This window comes from Macadamia integrifolia, unplaced genomic scaffold, assembly GCF_013358625.1.
Source record: "Macadamia integrifolia cultivar HAES 741 unplaced genomic scaffold, SCU_Mint_v3 scaffold2874, whole genome shotgun sequence".
Taxonomy (NCBI): domain Eukaryota; kingdom Viridiplantae; phylum Streptophyta; class Magnoliopsida; order Proteales; family Proteaceae; genus Macadamia; species Macadamia integrifolia.
Genome location: NW_024869020.1, coordinates 1,332 through 19,047, shown reverse-complemented (window position 1 = coordinate 19,047; position 17,716 = coordinate 1,332). Strand labels below are relative to the sequence as shown.

At 36.2% G+C, this 17,716-nt stretch overlaps 2 protein-coding genes and 1 long non-coding RNA gene across 4 annotated transcripts; all 3 read left to right on the top strand.

The window, feature by feature from the left end:
- The first annotated feature begins 3,053 nt into the window (after positions 1 to 3,053).
- LOC122067371 (alpha-terpineol synthase, chloroplastic-like) lies at positions 3,054 to 6,287 on the top strand. Of its 2 annotated transcripts, XM_042631203.1 has the most exons (7): positions 3,054 to 3,448; positions 3,527 to 3,797; positions 3,871 to 4,246; positions 4,610 to 4,828; positions 4,936 to 5,074; positions 5,359 to 5,607; positions 5,855 to 6,287. In XM_042631203.1, the coding sequence occupies exons 1-7, from the start codon at positions 3,206 to 3,208 to the stop codon at positions 6,161 to 6,163; spliced, it is 1,806 nt and encodes a 601-aa protein (XP_042487137.1). In that variant the 5' UTR covers positions 3,054 to 3,205; the 3' UTR covers positions 6,164 to 6,287. The 2 variants fall into 2 exon arrangements, with proteins under 2 accessions (XP_042487137.1, XP_042487138.1); XM_042631204.1 differs by lacking the exon at positions 4,610 to 4,828.
- Positions 6,288 to 6,703: 416 nt separating this feature from the next.
- On the top strand, positions 6,704 to 7,398 carry LOC122067369. Its single transcript, XR_006136673.1, has 2 exons — positions 6,704 to 6,822; positions 6,897 to 7,398. It is a non-coding gene; the product is annotated as an uncharacterized LOC122067369 (long non-coding RNA).
- A 7,367-nt stretch (positions 7,399 to 14,765) lies between these two features.
- LOC122067368 (alpha-terpineol synthase, chloroplastic-like) lies at positions 14,766 to 17,375 on the top strand. Its single transcript, XM_042631195.1, has 7 exons — positions 14,766 to 14,834; positions 14,926 to 15,193; positions 15,272 to 15,638; positions 15,842 to 16,060; positions 16,158 to 16,296; positions 16,463 to 16,711; positions 16,952 to 17,375. Exons 2-7 carry the CDS (start codon positions 14,995 to 14,997, stop codon positions 17,258 to 17,260), a joined length of 1,482 nt encoding a protein of 493 aa, XP_042487129.1. The 5' UTR covers positions 14,766 to 14,834; positions 14,926 to 14,994; the 3' UTR covers positions 17,261 to 17,375.
- Positions 17,376 to 17,716: the final 341 nt, after the last annotated feature.

Sequence of the window (17,716 nt, the reverse complement as noted above, 5' to 3'; positions counted from 1 at the left end):
ACCCCCCATCTCACCCCACCAAAAATAAAAAGAAAATGAAAAGATACAAAATCCTAGAAATACTAACTGAAAACATAATGTTCACATTGACAATACTATATTTTTCCCCTGTTCACCTTAGATATATGAGAAAAAACAAAAAAAAAAACAAGGAAAACAAAACAAAACAAAACAGAACAAAAACAAAAAAAAACTACTTCATGGCTCTAAGCTTCTACAGATCACTCAAAATCTTTCTTGTAGAAATTTATAGCGTTCAATATACACATGTTATACACATTATCGATTTTGGAAATTTATGTCGTATCTAATTCTCCTATATGAAAAAAAAATAATATATATATATATATATATATATTAAATTTTGGTTAACAACTGAACTTTAGGTGTTTTAGACTAGCATTGGTTCAGTTGTTGAGAATGCAAACATAAATATCTAACACAATATATCATATGATCGAGGTGTAACTCAAAGTTGATGCACGTTAATGCAAGGGGATTTTCCAATCACCAGTCAATTTTATTAATAAAAAATTTCCATATGACTGAAAAAGGCTAGATCTTGTAGAGAATCATCTTTACATAGACTGTGTAGAAAATTTTATATATATTTGGTAATGCCTTTTCCGTATGAATTATATAGGAGAAATAGTGAACTAAGCATCGGTAATGTCTACATAGAGTGTGTAGGAAGACTTTCACGTCAACATTCATTAAACGCAGTTTTTTTTTTCCTGATAAGAATCAAATGCAGGTTTTACTATCTAAAAAAGAGTATAAAATTTAAAATCTTCCACCTAGCATTCCAAAATATGATTCTCTATTCAGATATGAAAAAGGAGATAATGAATTTCCATAGACCAGTGGTTCATTTAGCAACCTACTAATTAAGAAGTCGATAGCTTATTTCCTTTTACAAGAAAAGATATGAAACCAATCGATATGATGTAAGTAGCACCTAAGTTGGATGTAGGTGTGTCAAACCCTCAGTTTGGTACCTTTTCTAGCCTCTTATCTAGTCATCTACAAATAGCTAATGAACATTTTTTTTTTTATTAAAAATAACTTTGGAAGCGTTTAAAATGTTTTTACTTTAAATTTTAGCCGTTTTATGCCATAAGTTAGGGAAGGATGGCATTTAAAATGCCCAAGAACAGGATGGCGTATAAAACGAGGATAATACGCATTTTAACTAAATTATGGTTCTCTCTCATTTTTTTCATATAGATAAAAAAGAAAGTGGAAAAATATTAATTTTTTTTTTTTAAATTGGATTTTTCCGGTTTCGGTCCAAATGGTCTGTTTCCGTTGTTCTTATCAATTGGTCTAATTTGTTTGTCTAATAACGAACTGATAAGGAATTTGGTCAAATAATTTCAAGTCGATTTGATCGATTTCAGTCAGTTTAATTGGTTCAATATCATTTCTTCACTCCTACTTGGATGGAACCATTTGAATAATTTAGGACATTCAGATGATACTCTATGGTTCTATCTAGTTCCATGATAATTTTAGTTAAAAGGGATCGAATTAAATCCATGAACATCATGAGTTGCATTCTTTCAATTGTATAGTCCAATCCAAGTTTGTAATGCCCCCAAGCCCTCAAAAATGATTTAGGTTTGTCTATTTCAATTCCATTATCATTTTCGACCAATCTCACAATCATTGTGGATTTTGGTAGTCCCCAACACTTTATTTCAAACCACAATGTTTCGAGTCTCAACCATGTAATCATGGTTCGAGTCAGTGAATTTATATTTTATTAATTTATGATTATTTTGTAAATATATCAAATATTTTAAAGGGTTTGTGTTTTCTATCTAGGAGTGTGCTCTCGAGTAACTCTTGTTTAGATAAAAACAACCCTTTAGTTTCACATTCCTAATGAATGAGTGAAATAGGACTAGCTAATATATAAGGGTTAGGAAAAAATTCCTTGAAAAGAAATATCTCTCCTTTCACATATTTGGGGTTGATCCATGGTACTTTTCATAAGTGCGTGCTCCAAGTCAGGTTGGTTTTGCGCCTCATTTAAGACAGGCACAATTCCTTGTATTTGGTTTTTTTTTTTTTTCACATGGGGTTTGTTTCTTCATAGGGACATACCCATATATGGAAAAGCCCAGAAGCATTGATTTTGAATCTCCTTGAGAGATTGAATCATGGCCACACAATAAATGGACACAACCCTTTATAGAGTCACCTTGAAAGGGCATTTCACCTCTATAAATAAAGGGTGAGTAGATCATCTTATTCATTCAATCAAAAACGATTTTAGCATTCTTTTATCTCTATTTCTCTGATTTTGTTGAGTGTTGAGTACAACTTTTGGTGTCCTTGGGTGGCCTAATGAATTAGTGCATCATTATTGTATAGCTTCACTTATTTGAAGGTAGTTATATCATGGGGTTGATTGGCAAGCAAACCCGATTGTAATTTAAGAGGTCTCTACAACCTCGAGAAGAATGACCATTTGAAGTGTTGTACATTCTGAACAACTTTTCATAAGAAATAAGTCTTATACCACATATATCGGGTTTTTATATCTTAGAGATTGATTCGCAAGTATACCCGGATGTACTATAGGGAATCTCTACAGCCTCAAGGAAAGTGACCATGACTTCACTTAATCCATTTGAAATGTTGTAGGTTTTGAACAAGTTTTTAAATGTGGCATTTACATTCTGCAGTGGAATTTACTTCATAAGAGATGAGTCTTTTCTTTCTTGAGAGTGGTGAATCGTCACGTAAGTGAATGTATGTGAAAGTCCCTGATCCGTATTCTTTTGTTAGATTCCCGTGAGAGAAGGAGGAAGAGTTTTCAAACCCTTCACATAAGACTTTTTTAATATAAGAACATGAAAAGGGGCAGCACTACTATAGGATTCTGTGCAAAGGCACATGAAAGGGATTGTTAAACTACTTGGAAAAAAAAAAGATTAATTTATTTTTATATCAGCTCATGGTACACGATTAAGAGACTAAAAAGATTAATTTATTTTTATATCAGCTCATGGTACATGATTAAGAGATCAGATCAGCTTCGTGATTGTTCTCATATGCCCCTGGTTTGAAGGATTAAAATCCATTAAATACAGAGAAAGAAAGTGGATTTCATTAATCCCCTAGATCGGAGGCGTACAAAATTGTTCTCATACGTGGACCTGATCCGGATGCACATGATTAACACACATAAAAGCCGATGGGTGGTTCATTAGGCCACCCAAGGATGGCTCTTCATCTTTACATCCTATCCACCCCTTCTTCCTCCAAAGGGTTTATCCATTGTAGACCTCTCAGCCATCAATGGATGATTTCATCTAACATCAAGTGCCTTGCAAGCACTCATTCCACTGAGCTAACAACTTATATTAGGCGATCGGCAAACTACCAAAGCAGCATCTGGGATTTTGATTTTGTGCAATCCTTAAACAGTGATTACAAGGTGAGTACATTATAACCCATCTCTCTCTCTCTCTCTCTCTCTCTCTCTCTCTCTCTTTGTGACAAGTTTATTCCACAGGGAGAGGCCTTCAAGAGAAAAACCAAAAAATTGAAAGAGGAAGTAAGGGGTACACTTGATGATGGAGCCATGGGGCAGTTAGATCTGCTCGAGCTGATAGATGACATAGAGAGACTTGGGTTAGGATACCTCTTTGAAGAGGAGATCAAGAAAGCCCTGGACACCATAGTTTCCATGGAAGATCTGGCAAAAACAAGGACAAAGGAGAGTTTACATGCTACAGCTCTTCAATTTAGGCTCCTTAGACAACATGGGTATGAGGTAAACCAAGGTAAAATAGAACCCTCTCTCTCTCTCTCTCTCTCTCTCTCTCTAACATAAATCAACGTAAACTCATGGATTAGGTATGTTCAATCACTTGAAAGATGAGATAGGCAATTTCAAGGCTACTTATTTAGCGGATGCAAAGGGAATACTAAGTTTGTATGAAGCTTCTCACCTTGCTTTTGAAGGAGAAACCATCTTGGAGGAGGCCAAAAACTTCACAATGACAGCTCTAAAGGAGATTATTAAGGGTAATATAGAAAAAAACTTAGCAAAACAAGTGAATCATGCCTTGGAGCTTCCCCTTCACTGGAGGGTGCCTAGATTAGAGGCTAGGTGGTATATTGACATCTATGAGAAAAAGGAGAACTCAATTGCTGCCTTGATTGAACTAGCTAAGTTGGATTTCAACATTGTCCAAGTGATACATCAGGAAAATGTAGCTGATTTATCAAGGTATGTCCATGTAAATTGCAGTCCAAATTCAAAGAAAAAAATATTGGTTGAAAATGACTGAAATTTCCGAGTTGTCTTGATTTTGGGCTTGGCCAAAAATGAAACCCAAGTTTCCACTATGGGTTTCAACACAAGGAGGCCCAAAGTCGAAACCCAAACTTTGGGTTTCGACTTTGGGTTTCAACCCAAGGAGGCCTAAGGTTGAAACCAGTGTCAAAACCTCACAGGGAGGCCCAAGGTCGAAACCTAAGTTTCGACTTGCCCGAGGCCCAAGGTTGAAACCCAGTGTCAAAACCTCGAAACAAGAGATCCAAATGAATTTTCTATTTATGTATTTTCATTTTTGTTTTTGTGTTTTTTTAGATGGTGGGAAATATTGGGCCTTGGAAAAGAGTTGAGTTTTGCTAGAGATAGTCTAATCCAATGCTTTTTATGGACATTGGGATGGAAACCTGAGCCTCAATTCAGTAATTTCAGGATAGAATTGGCTAAGGTCACTATGCTAATAACAACAATCGATGATTTATATGATGTTTACGGTTCCTTGGAAGAACTCGAGCTTTTTACTGATGCTGTGGAAAGGTTTGTTTAGTAATTCTATCTTAATTATTGAGGCTACTTAATTGTTTAGATTAAATTTTAACTCAACTAGCTGGTGACCTCATTCCATAATTTAATGTTAATTTTAGATGGGATATTAAGGCAATAGGACAACTTCCATACTATATGAAGATATGCTTCTTGGCTCTCTTCAACTCTGTTAATGAAATGGGTTATTTTCACCTCAAGGAACATGGAATTGACAGCATACCTTTCCTAAAGAAAGCGGTATCACAACCCATCCTTCATTTTCACTAGTAACTGTTTTGCTCTTATGTTTTTCAAAAGGGAAGAGAATGTTCCTTGGTCGCATGGTCCTTGCCCTAGCATGGGAACTAATGAGGGGGTGTACATGGGCATCAACAAGAGGTAAGTCTTAAGGATTTGATGTCCTCTGTGTCTGGGTACAAGAGCCGTACGACCAGGGAGTGTTCATTTTTCCTGTTTTAAAATCATTTCTTAATCTTTTCAAACGAACATAGCTTATTTACAACTTCAAATTTTTATTCCAGTGGATTGAGCTATGTAAAGCGTACTTAATAGAGGCAAAGTGGTATCACAACAATGATAAAACAACGCTCAAGGAGTACCTAAACAATGCAGTGATTACAATAGGAAACAATGTTGTATTCATTCATTCATTTTTCTCCTTGCAACAAACTATTCGAGAGGAAGAGTTAGATTGTGTATCACAATATCCAAGTCTCTTCTATTGGACATCAATGATAGTTCGACTTGCTAATGATCTTAGTACTTCAATGGTATGGTAGCCTCCTCTCATCTCATTACTTCCACTATTTATTATTAGGGCAAGAAAACGTTGCTCGCTTATGCAACCATTGCGCCAACGCAAGGAAGCATCTTCAATGCATGGGGATGGGGGCAACATGGTTTTTTCATGTCCACCTTTGTCTAGACATAGATACATGCAAGCGGGTAGCATTATTTTTCCCTCATTATTCTTTCATCTTCTTTCTTCTCATTGTCACTGTTATTTTCTCCATGCAGGCTGAACTAGAAAGAGGAGATGTACTGAAATCAATCCAATCTTACATGTATCAAACTGGGGCTTCCAAGGAAGTGGCATGTGAATATATAAGGAATATGATTGATGAAACATGGAAGAAAATAAATAATGATTTATACACTAACGATTTTCTTCTTCCCCAACCTTTTATCGAGACCATGGTAAATCATGCCCGAATGTCACTATGCATGTATCAATATGGAGATGGTCATGGTGTTATAGATGATGAGAGCATACATCGAGCCAATTTATTATTGTTTGAACCTATTCCATTGTTGAGAGATGCTTAAAGGCCTTCTCTGAAACCCCCCCACTTTTGTCTTTTCTTATTCTTTTCCTCCACATAACAAAAAATATTGTATCTATCATTCTCTTTTGAGTGGTTCTTATAAATTTCATGATTTTTCTTGATTATTTTGGTGGATGGATTGTAAATTTTATGAATTAAATTTGTGCTAATTGTATATTTATATAGAAAATATTAATGATCCATGCCACTTCTTGCTTAGATAAAAATTCGGAGAGTGATGTTGAAGCAAACATTGACGGTACCGATCTGGATCAGATTGGATTGACATATATCGATCGATTTTGCTCTTGCTTTTCTTAAAAGAAATTTACCTCACCTAGTTCAATTTCTTATTTTTTTTTTAAATGAATCGGACGCTTTTTAGATTTTGGAGTCCTTTTTTTGGAACATGAAAAACAAACTTCTCACACTCAGAATCAATTCTAAGCAAAAGACGCAGAATCAAGAGCCTCACCTAAGTAAACAAGGGTAAAAGTGAACAAGGGTAAAACTGAAATATACGTTCAAAACATAACAATCCTTTGAATTCAAGGGTATTGTAAACCCTAAACATACTTTTCTCTTGGAACGACCAGAGGAGAAGGAGAGGAAAGGAGAGCAAAAAGTCCCACTTCCTTCATCGTCTTCGATTTGCGGATGGTGAGTTGATGCAATCGGTCCCTCTCTCTCTCACTCTCCCTTGCTCTCTCTCTCTCTGCTGATTTTTTTTTCAGTTTGCAACTTTACTGTTGTTCCAGCGAGAGCGAGGTCGAGGTCGAGGATATCTGGGTGTTCGACTCTGAAATCTCTAGATTACGGTAGAACATTTCATGATCATCTTTTGAACTCTTGTTCTCAACTGGACATTATTTTTCAGAATCATATCCACAACGTGTATGGGAAATGTGGGTCTCTAAAAGATGCTCGGAAGGTGTTCTACGAAATGCCCGAAAGAAATAAGGTTTCATGGACTTCAATGATTGCTGGCTATTCTTAGAATCATGAAGAGGAGGCTGCGTTGAAAACATATTTAGAAATGTGACGATCAGGTTTTCTGCCAGATCACTTCATCTTTGGAAGCATATTAAGAGCATGCTCGGGTCTTATTGATGTTGAGCTCAAGAGGCAATTGCATGCCCATGCCTTGAATTCAGAATTTGGGTGTCATCTAATTGCATAGATTGCTCTAGTAGTAACGTACACAAAGCTTAATCAGATTGATGATGCATTAATTCATTGATAAGATTGCAGAAAAGGATTTAATTTCATGGGGTTCAATGATTTCTGGGCTCGCTCAAAAGGGTTTTGAGGTTTATTTTTTTGTGATTTTTCAAAGATATGCTTTCTATGGTATTTTTGGAAGCATTTTTAATGCACATGGCAGTCTTTTACAGTTGGAATATGGTCGGCAGAAACCTGTAGAAAGATAATCCACCACAGGTTCCTTGTTATACTTAAATCAGCATGCTTAAATTACTTGAAGAAAGAAGAAATCTAAATGAATATTCTTAATTATCAAATGATAACCTAAAAGCTGACCAGTGCCATTTCTCAAAAATATCATATTGTGGATAAGATTAATGACTTCTCCAATCCCCTGTATCTCTTCCTCTAGTGTTGAAATAGTTCTTTCAGATCCAACATGTGCTTGATGCTTTTTCGTCACTGTGTTTATTCAAAATAGAGATCAAACAGAACTGCCAATTAAAAGGATCATATGCACCATCTATGAAAATAAATTCTGAACTTGCATGTTCACTTTGCAATGGGCTTAAACCCTCCAATTGGTTAAAGCTTCAATTTGAAGCTTCTGTTTTGATCTTATCCTTTACCGTGAGGAGGCATATATTTCTTTAACTGATTATGATGAAGTGAAGTTTCAGAGTACAGGGGTTTTCTACAGATCTCCACTTATTGTGATGACTATGAAGGAAATAACAAGTTGTTTCTGTTTCTTCCAGGTTACAAAATCATTTTTCTTTTTTGGTTGCTATATAGTATTTAAGATGCAGAATAACTCCAAAAAAAAAGAAAAAAACAAACATAAATGTAAAAATGTGTGCCATACCCAGAATTAAGTTTAAAAAACAGAATCATTACAATACAGAGCCTTAGTGTGTGGGCACATTACTACTAAATTGCCTCACATATTTTGGGATTGTTAGGGTTTTTGTGATTTGTATTTTAAGTCAAGGGCTTTTGATTTTGGGCCTGATTTAGGGGTTAATATGATGCATATGGGTGTTTTCTTTTTAGAAATAGTACCCCTTTCATGTGGGCTTGTCTCTTCATAGAGACACACCCATACATGGGAAAGGCCCAAAACTATTGATTCGGAATCATAGACACAAACTGAACAAACAACCCTTTCTTATTCATTCAATCAAAAATGACTTCAGCATTCTCCTCTCTTGTTTTCTCATTTTTTTGTTGAGCATTAAGCACTACTCTTGGGTATCCTTGGATGGCCTAGTGAATATAGGTGCGTCATTGTAAATTGCCTCACATATTTTGGGGTTGTTTTATATTGGAGGTTATTGATAAGCAAAACCGATTGCATCATAAGGGTTTCTACAATCTTAAAGAAAATGATTATCTAGTACGACTCAACCCATTTGAAGTGTTTTAGATTCTGAACAAGTTCAAGTGTGACAAAATCTAAATTCGTAAAATTCACTCTCTCTTTCAATTGGTAGAATTTACTTCTTAAGAAACAATTCCTATATTCTTTTAACGAAACGGCTGGGCATATTGTTGGGATACTCGGCTTGTGTCACTCTTTTTCCCCCCTTTCTTTTGGAAATTACCCTCGTACTCCTCCCTTCTAGCACCTTATTGGCATATGCGGGCTACCCAATCCTCTCTCATTTTTTTTATTGGTTTCAATTTTCAAAAGAGAGAGAGAGAGTTGGATTGATCGTACAAACTTTCACACCCTTCATTTTTTATTTGTAATGGAAAAATTCTAGGGAGACTGGTCCCGCCTCATCCTTTAGACACTATTTTTTTGTCGAAAAAATATCCCTATTTGTTCATGCACCCCTATGCATTCTACAGCGGTGGAAAAAGGATCACTCTGCCCCTGATTGATTGAACATGCTTGTGTTTAGGTGTCAGCAAACACCAGATTAGCAAGGTTTTTTTTTTCTATTTTATATTGAGTATTGTTCCCAAGCGCAACACTATGATGGATCTAGCCCTTCTCCTTAGCGGTGATTGCCCAAGTTGGCCCATAGTTACCTAAGCAAGCAACACGTGTTTAGGCGATGGTCTAATGCTTGGAGAGAGGCACGGAGAACAAAGCATTGATAGAGACGTGGACAAAGAGGTGCAAAAAACCATTAGATCATCACTTGGACACGTGGCAATCGCTTAAGTAGCCATGGACAAGACCTGAGCAATTACCACTCACAAGAGGAGTCGAATCTCCATAAGATTCTGTAAAAAGGCACATGAAAGGGAGTATTAAAATAATGAGGCTGCCTGTATTACTCTATATGCTCTATATGGTTGGGACATGATTATCACATATGAAATAATTTCCTTTTCTATTTTCGTACTTTTTAGTAGTGGATCATGCAACAATTATTTTTAATATTATTTTTAGTAGAAAAGTGTCATTATTAACATAAAACAAATCACCGACAATAAAATGTGTTGCATACAGAATTTCTCGGAACAAATATGTCTTAAAAATTGTTAGTTTTTGTAATTTTTAATCCAACAATGATGGGTGAACATGTCAATACAAGATTCTAGAGCTCTCCAAAGCGAGAAGGGATCAAAAAGCCCTTAAAACGTAAGACAAAGCCCATTTAGCAATAAAATGAGCTGTTCCTGATGATATGACTAAAAAACGAAAACAAAAGCAAAAAAAAAATAAAAAATTGAGCTTTGAGAGACATTATATCATGAACAATGCTTAGTTCTTATTATATGTCCCTAACAATGACATTATATGCCTTATGTGGACCATCCAATTATTATCTGCGATAGTTGTCATGATTCTATAATTGACATACTATTGGTTGGGCTACTGTTATGTTTCTTAAATCAAAGTATCGCTTGCTCTGGATGAGTCGTAGTCATAGTTAGCAAATTCGGATTCGGGAATTCGGGCGGAGAATTATTCGGAATAATTCGATTGATTAATTTAAGGATTCGGTCAAAAAAACGGATATGACGTTTTGTTTTTTGTTTTTTTGTTTTGTTTTGTTTTTTTTTTTAAATACTGTTTAAGTGGACCGAATAATTCGGTTTAATTCGGTTCAGGCTGAATTATTCGCGTTTTAAATTCAAATTAGTAAAAATCACGTTTTTTACCGAATTTTATTTTTAATTTAGATTCGGTCAGAATTTTTTATTTAATTCGAAAAAATCCGATTCGGCTGAATAATTCACGCATTATTCGGCCGAATTATTAACTAGGGTCGTAGTGCAAGAAATGTGTACCATAGGCAAGATCATTTCTTGTAGGGTTTCCAATACTCCAATACATAGTGGCGAAAGGGATCATGTGGACCTGATAAACTGGTCGATATGTCATATTACGGTAGGCTGGCCACTAGAGGCATGTTTCTCTCTCTCTCTCTAGAATAGTACAAAAGATACAATCTTTTTTTTTTGGTAAGTACAAAAGATACAATCTAAGCATCCCTGGACGAATCCAACAAAATGCTAAACATTAGAAACTTTATATCTTGGGCATTGCCATACTCTGGGCAATTGCTTCCTTAATATATTCTTATGATCAGCGTTTGGATGTACTATTTTGGCTTCTAAGGGTAGATTAGAAATAGTTTATCTTAAAATAAAATATAGATACTTTACTTTCTAGGAGGGGTTTTTGCACATAATCGTGCATTATGCATGATCATGTAAACATTCGTTGAAAGGGGATAAAAAGTAGGGGTGTCAATCCCTAGCCCGAAACGATAAAACCTATTGAAATCGACCAAAAAAATTGGGACTGAACCAAACCAATCCATCTTATTGGATCGTTTTTGGTAAGGGTGTCAATTTCAAACAGAAACCGAACACCGAAATAGAAACTGATCCGAATTAACCAGACCAAAATCGAACCAAATTATTCGGTTCAAATTCGGTTTGGATATGTGAGTATGCTATTATGTTCGACTCGGTTTTAGTTTAGGGTGTCACAACAATCTGTTCTAACCGAAACCGAACCGAATTGCTCTTATCATTTAAGAGTTTTTTTTTGCAAGCTCTTTTTTTTTAAGTTGTAAGTGTTTTTTGCGATTTATCATCACATATTTACAAGCTGAGATAATTTTGGAGTTAGCAATGGTCATAAGGCCCATAACTTGAGCCCATTATGGCCTTTGGTCCATCACATTCATGGTTCAAAAGTAGAATTGTTTTCATAACCGAATTAAAAATCGAGGTAAAATCGAATTAAAATTGCATATCAGAACCGAATTGGAACCAAAATCGAACTGAGTCAAATTGAATCAGTTTGAGTATCTAAATACGGAACCGAGTTGATTTTCGGTTCGGTTATGGTCCACCTTATCATCATTTGGAATTTAACTAAAACCAAACCGATTGACACCCTTAGGTTTTGGACTAAGGTATGTTGGGACCGACTAAAAACCGATCAAAACCGAACCGATTAATAACTAAACCAAAATCGAAAAAGAATGAAACCGATAAAAAAGGAAATAATTATGAGATTATAAATTGGCGAATTGATTGTTCATCTTTTACAATATTAGTGAGAATACTTTTATTTTTTGTTTTAAGGGGAATTGTTACAAATCAATGAATTTGAGGTTATGGATAAGAAATTGATATGTAAATTGTAACAATGCTTGAATTGATTTCCTTGTTCACTATACAAAATTAGTTGAATAGTTAAATGCAAGATTGAATAATAGGATTCATTTTGTGATTTCAATATTAGTTAGCCTCTTAGTGATTAATTATCCACTGGTTTCAATATTAATTATCTTTCCCTTTCAATGATAAACCATTATTTGTCACAAATTTAAAGTGTTTTCGCCAAATATTTCGTCACTATAGGTTATGAATGTAGGATTTAATTGTGGTTCATGTCCGATAATAAACCGATCTAAATTAGTGTTAACCGGATGCTAAAAAATCGAAATAAACCAAAACCAAATTAGACCGAAATCGAAACCAATCGAAAATCAAAGTTCCTTAACAGATTGATTTTGGTCTCCTTAATTTCTAGACCGAAACCGATTCAACCCAACCTAAACCAAACCAAACCGATCGATTGACACCCCTAATAAAAACAGTGCATCATACGATTGTACATGTATATCATCCATGACCTGCACATAACTTTTTTGAATTATTTCTATTGACCTAAAAGGTAAATAAATCACTAAGAAAAAAGGGTTGAAATTTGGCATTCTATAATTGGAAATTGTAATGGACACTATGATGTGAGATCGGGCTCCTCTACAATGCAGATTTAAGAATAAGGAGTCCTCACACACGTAGTCTAAAGCATAGATATGCAACCAAAGATGCACCTAGCTCCTAAATCTGCGCTACATACTATTGCGCAACAGAGGATCCCAACCCCACAATATAGACATATCTAGAAAACCTCCAAAAACAAAAAGTAGTTTATTTTGGTAACTCTATCCAGAGTCCTTGTTTTTTAGATTATTTTGGTAACTCTACCTAATGCGCTTGTCTTTTTCTTTCCCATAATGAGCTTGTTCATCCATAAGAAGAAAACTTTATGGATTGATTCATTTGAGTGATGAATGACAAATATAAATCATTAAAAAAAAAAAAAATCATATAAAACGTGAGCACCCAATGACAACTTACCTTTAAAAAAAAAAAATCAAATAACTACTCATGTTTCATTCTAAGAGTTGGTTTTTTGGGTGCGGCATTTTTAGAGGGTGTTTGGTTCGATAAATCAAATGGTGTATATATCGGATATGAATCTCAATCTTTTGATAGACATTCTTCTGAATTATGTTTCTTTCTGAAAAATCGTTTGGTTGCCTTGAGGTAGGGGTGTCAATCGGTTGGTCCGGCTCGTTTTCGGTTAGGGTTGAGTCGGTTTCAGTGTGGGAAAGCTGAAACCGAAACCGAACCAATAAGGAAATTCTGGTTTCGGTTTGGTTTTAGTTTCGGTGCGGTTTGGTTTCGGTTTGTCTTTGGTTTCTTAAATCGATTTGTAACCGAGTTGGTTTGGTTTTTGGTCCAGTTTGGATTCGACTTTCCATACAAATGTATACAAAACTATGCAAATTTTGATTTTTTTAATGAATTTTGGAGTGTTTCGGTTTCTTACTGGTTTGGTTTCAGTTTCGGTCCGGGTTTTGAGTCAGTTTCGGTTTGGTTTCGGGTTCATCCGGTTTCTGGTGCGGTTTGGTTTGGTTTTGGGGTTACAATACTCCAAACCGAACCAATAAGGCTTCGATTCAGTTTGGTCCGTGTTGTTATCGGTTTGGTCCGGTCGGTTTTACCGGTTCGGTTTAGGAATTGACACCCCTACCTTGAGGCTAGTACATGTTTCTCGCGGGTTGAGATATTGGCTTCCGTAGAGAACTTCTTTCCGCTTTCTCCTTTTATATTAGGTGGTAAAAAGGTTGCTCAAATCTGAGTTTAAGTGTTGAGGTAAACTCAGCTTTGGGACACATCTTTTGTAATATGGTCATTCATGGGAAGTAGGGTGCTCACTTATGAGGGTCAATCTAGTGGAATCAAACAGGTCCAAAAATTAAGAATTATCATTCTAAAGAATGTCATCCCAAAGATTTACCGAACCAAACACCCCCTTATGAAACCATTTAGGAATCTTACTTGGGTTTGATTTCTACCTCTAACATTAACAATTGAATCAAACCGAATTATTATATTAGTAATTCAAAATGGCACCATTTAACACCTTTACTTTTTTTTTTTCATTATCGAGGGTGTCCATACCTTTGGCTGACAACCCCCCTGTACACCCCCACACACACACGAGTCAAATCAGCACCGGCTCCTATGAGAACCATGAAAACTGTGGGGCTGGCCCCAACTCCCAAGGGGTAAGAGGAGTTTGAACTCACTCTCTCTCCCATTCTCTGGGGAGTGAATCAGGTTCACGTACGAAAATGTACGAGAACGGTCCTGATCTGTGGATATAGAATCAATTTTCTCTTTCTTCATTTAATAGATTCTATATCTACGGATCAGGAGTGTACGAGAACATTCTCTTACGTGGAACTTGATCCATTCACCATTCTCTGGGTGTCATTTCACATATGCTCTTACAGAAAAAATTAAAAAGGTGTCATTTCACATGAGAGTTGAGAGATGAGAAGCGTAGGCTACGCTTCCCCATAAAGGAACTGTTTCCCTCCACAACTATATATAGACCATGGAGTTAAGCTTTGGTTTGCATCAAAGCAGCAATGGCTCTTCATTTCCCCATCTTATCCACACCTTCCTCCTCCTCCACCTCCTCCTCCTCCTCCTCCTCCAAAGCCTTAATTTACTATAGAAGTTTCCCACAAAGATCTCTCACCCATCAATGCATGATCTCATCAAACATCAAATCCCTTGCAAACACTCATTCCTGTGAGCCAACAACAACAACTATTAGGAGATCAGCAAACTACCAGCGTACTATCTGGGATTTCAATTTCCTGCAATCCTTAAACAGTGATTACAAGGTGAGAGCATTTGACTAAGATGACAATAAATTTCAGCTTCTTCAACTTTTTGTCCCCAAACACTAACTTTCATAGGTGTGTTACGCTACAGGGGGAGGCCAACAAGAGCAAAATTAAGAAATTGAAAGATGAAGTAAGGAGTAGACTTGATGATGGAACCATGGATCAGTTAAGTCTGCTCGAACTGATCGATGATATCGAAAGACTTGGGTTAGGATATCTCTTTGAAGAGGAGATCAAGAAAGCCATGGATACCATAGTTTCAATGGAAGATATGCAAACTAGAACAGAGGAGAGTTTCCATGCTACAGCTCTTCTATTTAGGCTCCTTAGACAACATGGGTATAAGGTGCACCAAGGTAAAATAGAACACATCTCTCTCTCTCTCTCTCTCTCTCTCTCTCTCTAACAGAAATCAATGTAAACTTGTGAATTAGGTATGTTCAATCACTTGAAAGATGAGACAGGAAACTTCAAGGCTAGTTATGATGCAAAGGGAATACTAAGTTTGTATGAAGCTTCACACTTTGCTGTAGAAGGAGAAAGTATCTTGGAGGAGGCCAAAGACTTCACAGTGAAAGCTCTAAAGGAGATTAAGGGTAGTATAGAACCAAACTTAGCAAAACAAGTGAATCATGCCTTGGAGATTCCCCTTCACTGGAGGGTGCCAAGGGTAGAGGCTAGGTGGTATATTGACATCTATGAGAAAAAGAAGAACTCAACTGCTGCCTTAATTGAACTAGCTAAGTTGGATTTCAACATTGTCCAAGCAATACATCAGGAAGATGTAGCTGAATTATCAAGGTATGTTCAAAAAAAAAATATCGGTCAAAACTGACCGAAATCTTCAAGTTGTCTCAGGTTTGGGCCTCGCCGAAATAAAACCCAGTTGAGACCCATGTTTCGACTCTGGGTTTCGGCCCGAAACTGAGATCTCAATCCTTGCACACACAAGACCATCCATTCTAATTATGTATATTCATTTTTGTTTTTCTTGTTCTTCTTAGATGGTGGAAAACTTTGGGGCTTGGAGAGGAGATGAGTTTTGCTAGAGATAGTCTAATCCAAAACTATTTATGGACAATGGGATGGAACCCTGAGCCTCAATTTAGTAATTTCAGGATAGAAAATGCTAAGGTTTGTATTTTAGTAACAGTGATCGATGATATGTATGATGTCTATGGTTCCGTGGAAGAACTTGAACTTTTTACTGATGCTGTGGAGAGGTAGGTTTAGTGATTCTATCTTAATTGATAATTTTCTAGACTATCTTTTATCTCAACTAGCTAGTGATCTCATTCCATAATTTAATGTTACTTTTAGATGGGATCTCAAGGCAATGGAACAACTTCCAGACTACATGAAGATATGTTTCTTGGCTCTTTTCAACTCTGTTAATGAAATGGGTTATTTCCATCTCAAGGAACATGGAATTGACAACATACCTTTCCTAAAGAAAGCGGTATCGCAACTAACCTTTACTTTCACTATTATCTGTTTCACGCTTTTCACAGTGCCCCCTGGGGGGAAAACATGGGCTGTGTGTGGGCATGGGAACGCTGTTAAAATCCTTTCTTAATCTTTTCCAACAACCATAGCTTATCTACTATTACAAATTTTGATTGCAGTGGGTAGTGCAATTGAAAGCATACTTATTAGAGGCAAAGTGGTATCACAACAATCATAAAACAACATTCGAAGAGTACCTCAACAATGCAATGACTACCGTAGGAAACAATCTTTTATTCACTCATGCATTTTTCTCCTTGGGACAAACTCTTCGAGAAGATATGTTAGATTGTGCATCACAATATCCAAGTCTCTTCCATTGGACATCAATGATAGTTCGACTTGCTAACGATTTTGGGACTTCAAGGGTATGTTAACCTACTATCATCTCATTCCTTCTATTATTTATTATTAGGGAGAAAGAACACTCCTAGTCCGCGTTCCCATGGGGAAGTGGAGGGGGCTTTGAAAAGACAGCCCTGCCTCGCTTCCACTTCCCCATGTGTCTGGGAATGGGAAGCGGACGGAGAGAGTTCTCTTCCCCTTATTATTATAAGATCAATTGTGTTTTCTTTCTTTTCATTGTTACTATTCTTTTCTCCATGTAGGCTGAATTAGAGAGAGGTGATGTACTGAAATCAATGCAATCTTACATGCAACAAACTGGTGCTTCTGAGGATGTTGCTCGTAAGCATATAAAGAATATGATTAGTGAAACATGGAAGAAAGTTAATAATGATCTATACACTAATGGTTTTCTTCTTCCTCAACCTTTTATCATGACCATGATAAATCATGCCAGAATGTCAATATGCATGTATCAATATGGAGATGGCCATGCTGAGCTAGATGATGAGAGTGTACATCGAGCCAATTCAATGTTGTTTGAACCTATTCCATTGTTGAAGGATGCTTAAGGGTCTTCTCTTCTCTCCCCCTCCCCCCTTTTCTCTTCTTATCTTTCTATTCCTTTCCTCCTTGTAACAAAAAGTATTGTTGTAATAGATGGTTGAAATGTTTTCAGAAACAAACTTGAATGTTGCAAGGAACTTGATGGCTTATCGTAGAGAGTATCATTGGCTTCTATATCTATTCTACTTTTTAAGTGGTTGTTCTAAATTTCATGATTTTTCTTGTTTATTTTGGTGGATCAATTATAAATTTTTTCTCACTTCCCATACTTGCCCTACATTTACTTAAACTTCTTTATGCCAACTTTCACATACGATTCCTCCCACCTTAAAAAAATAAATAAATAAACTTCTACCTCTCCTTCTCCCCTACTACTTAAAAAACGCCCAAATTTCTTCCATCAATCACTTTGCGTTATGTGGAAAAAGAGGAAGAAGAAGTGGGCTCCATTTTTGTCAATT

Excerpts from the sequence above, each read along its gene's own strand:
- LOC122067371 (XM_042631203.1), top strand. The coding sequence starts at position 3,206 with ATGGGTGGTTCATTAGGCCACCCAAGGATGGCTCTTCATCTTTACATC. Across the intron at positions 5,075-5,358 it reads TACCTTTCCTAAAGAAAGCG|TGGATTGAGCTATGTAAAGC; the intron begins GTATCACAACCC and ends TTTTTATTCCAG. Across the intron at positions 5,608-5,854 it reads ATGATCTTAGTACTTCAATG|GCTGAACTAGAAAGAGGAGA; the intron begins GTATGGTAGCCT and ends TTCTCCATGCAG.
- LOC122067368 (XM_042631195.1), top strand. The coding sequence starts at position 14,995 with ATGGATCAGTTAAGTCTGCTCGAACTGATCGATGATATCGAAAGACTT. Across the intron at positions 15,639-15,841 it reads GATGTAGCTGAATTATCAAG|ATGGTGGAAAACTTTGGGGC; the intron begins GTATGTTCAAAA and ends TGTTCTTCTTAG. Across the intron at positions 16,712-16,951 it reads ACGATTTTGGGACTTCAAGG|GCTGAATTAGAGAGAGGTGA; the intron begins GTATGTTAACCT and ends TTCTCCATGTAG.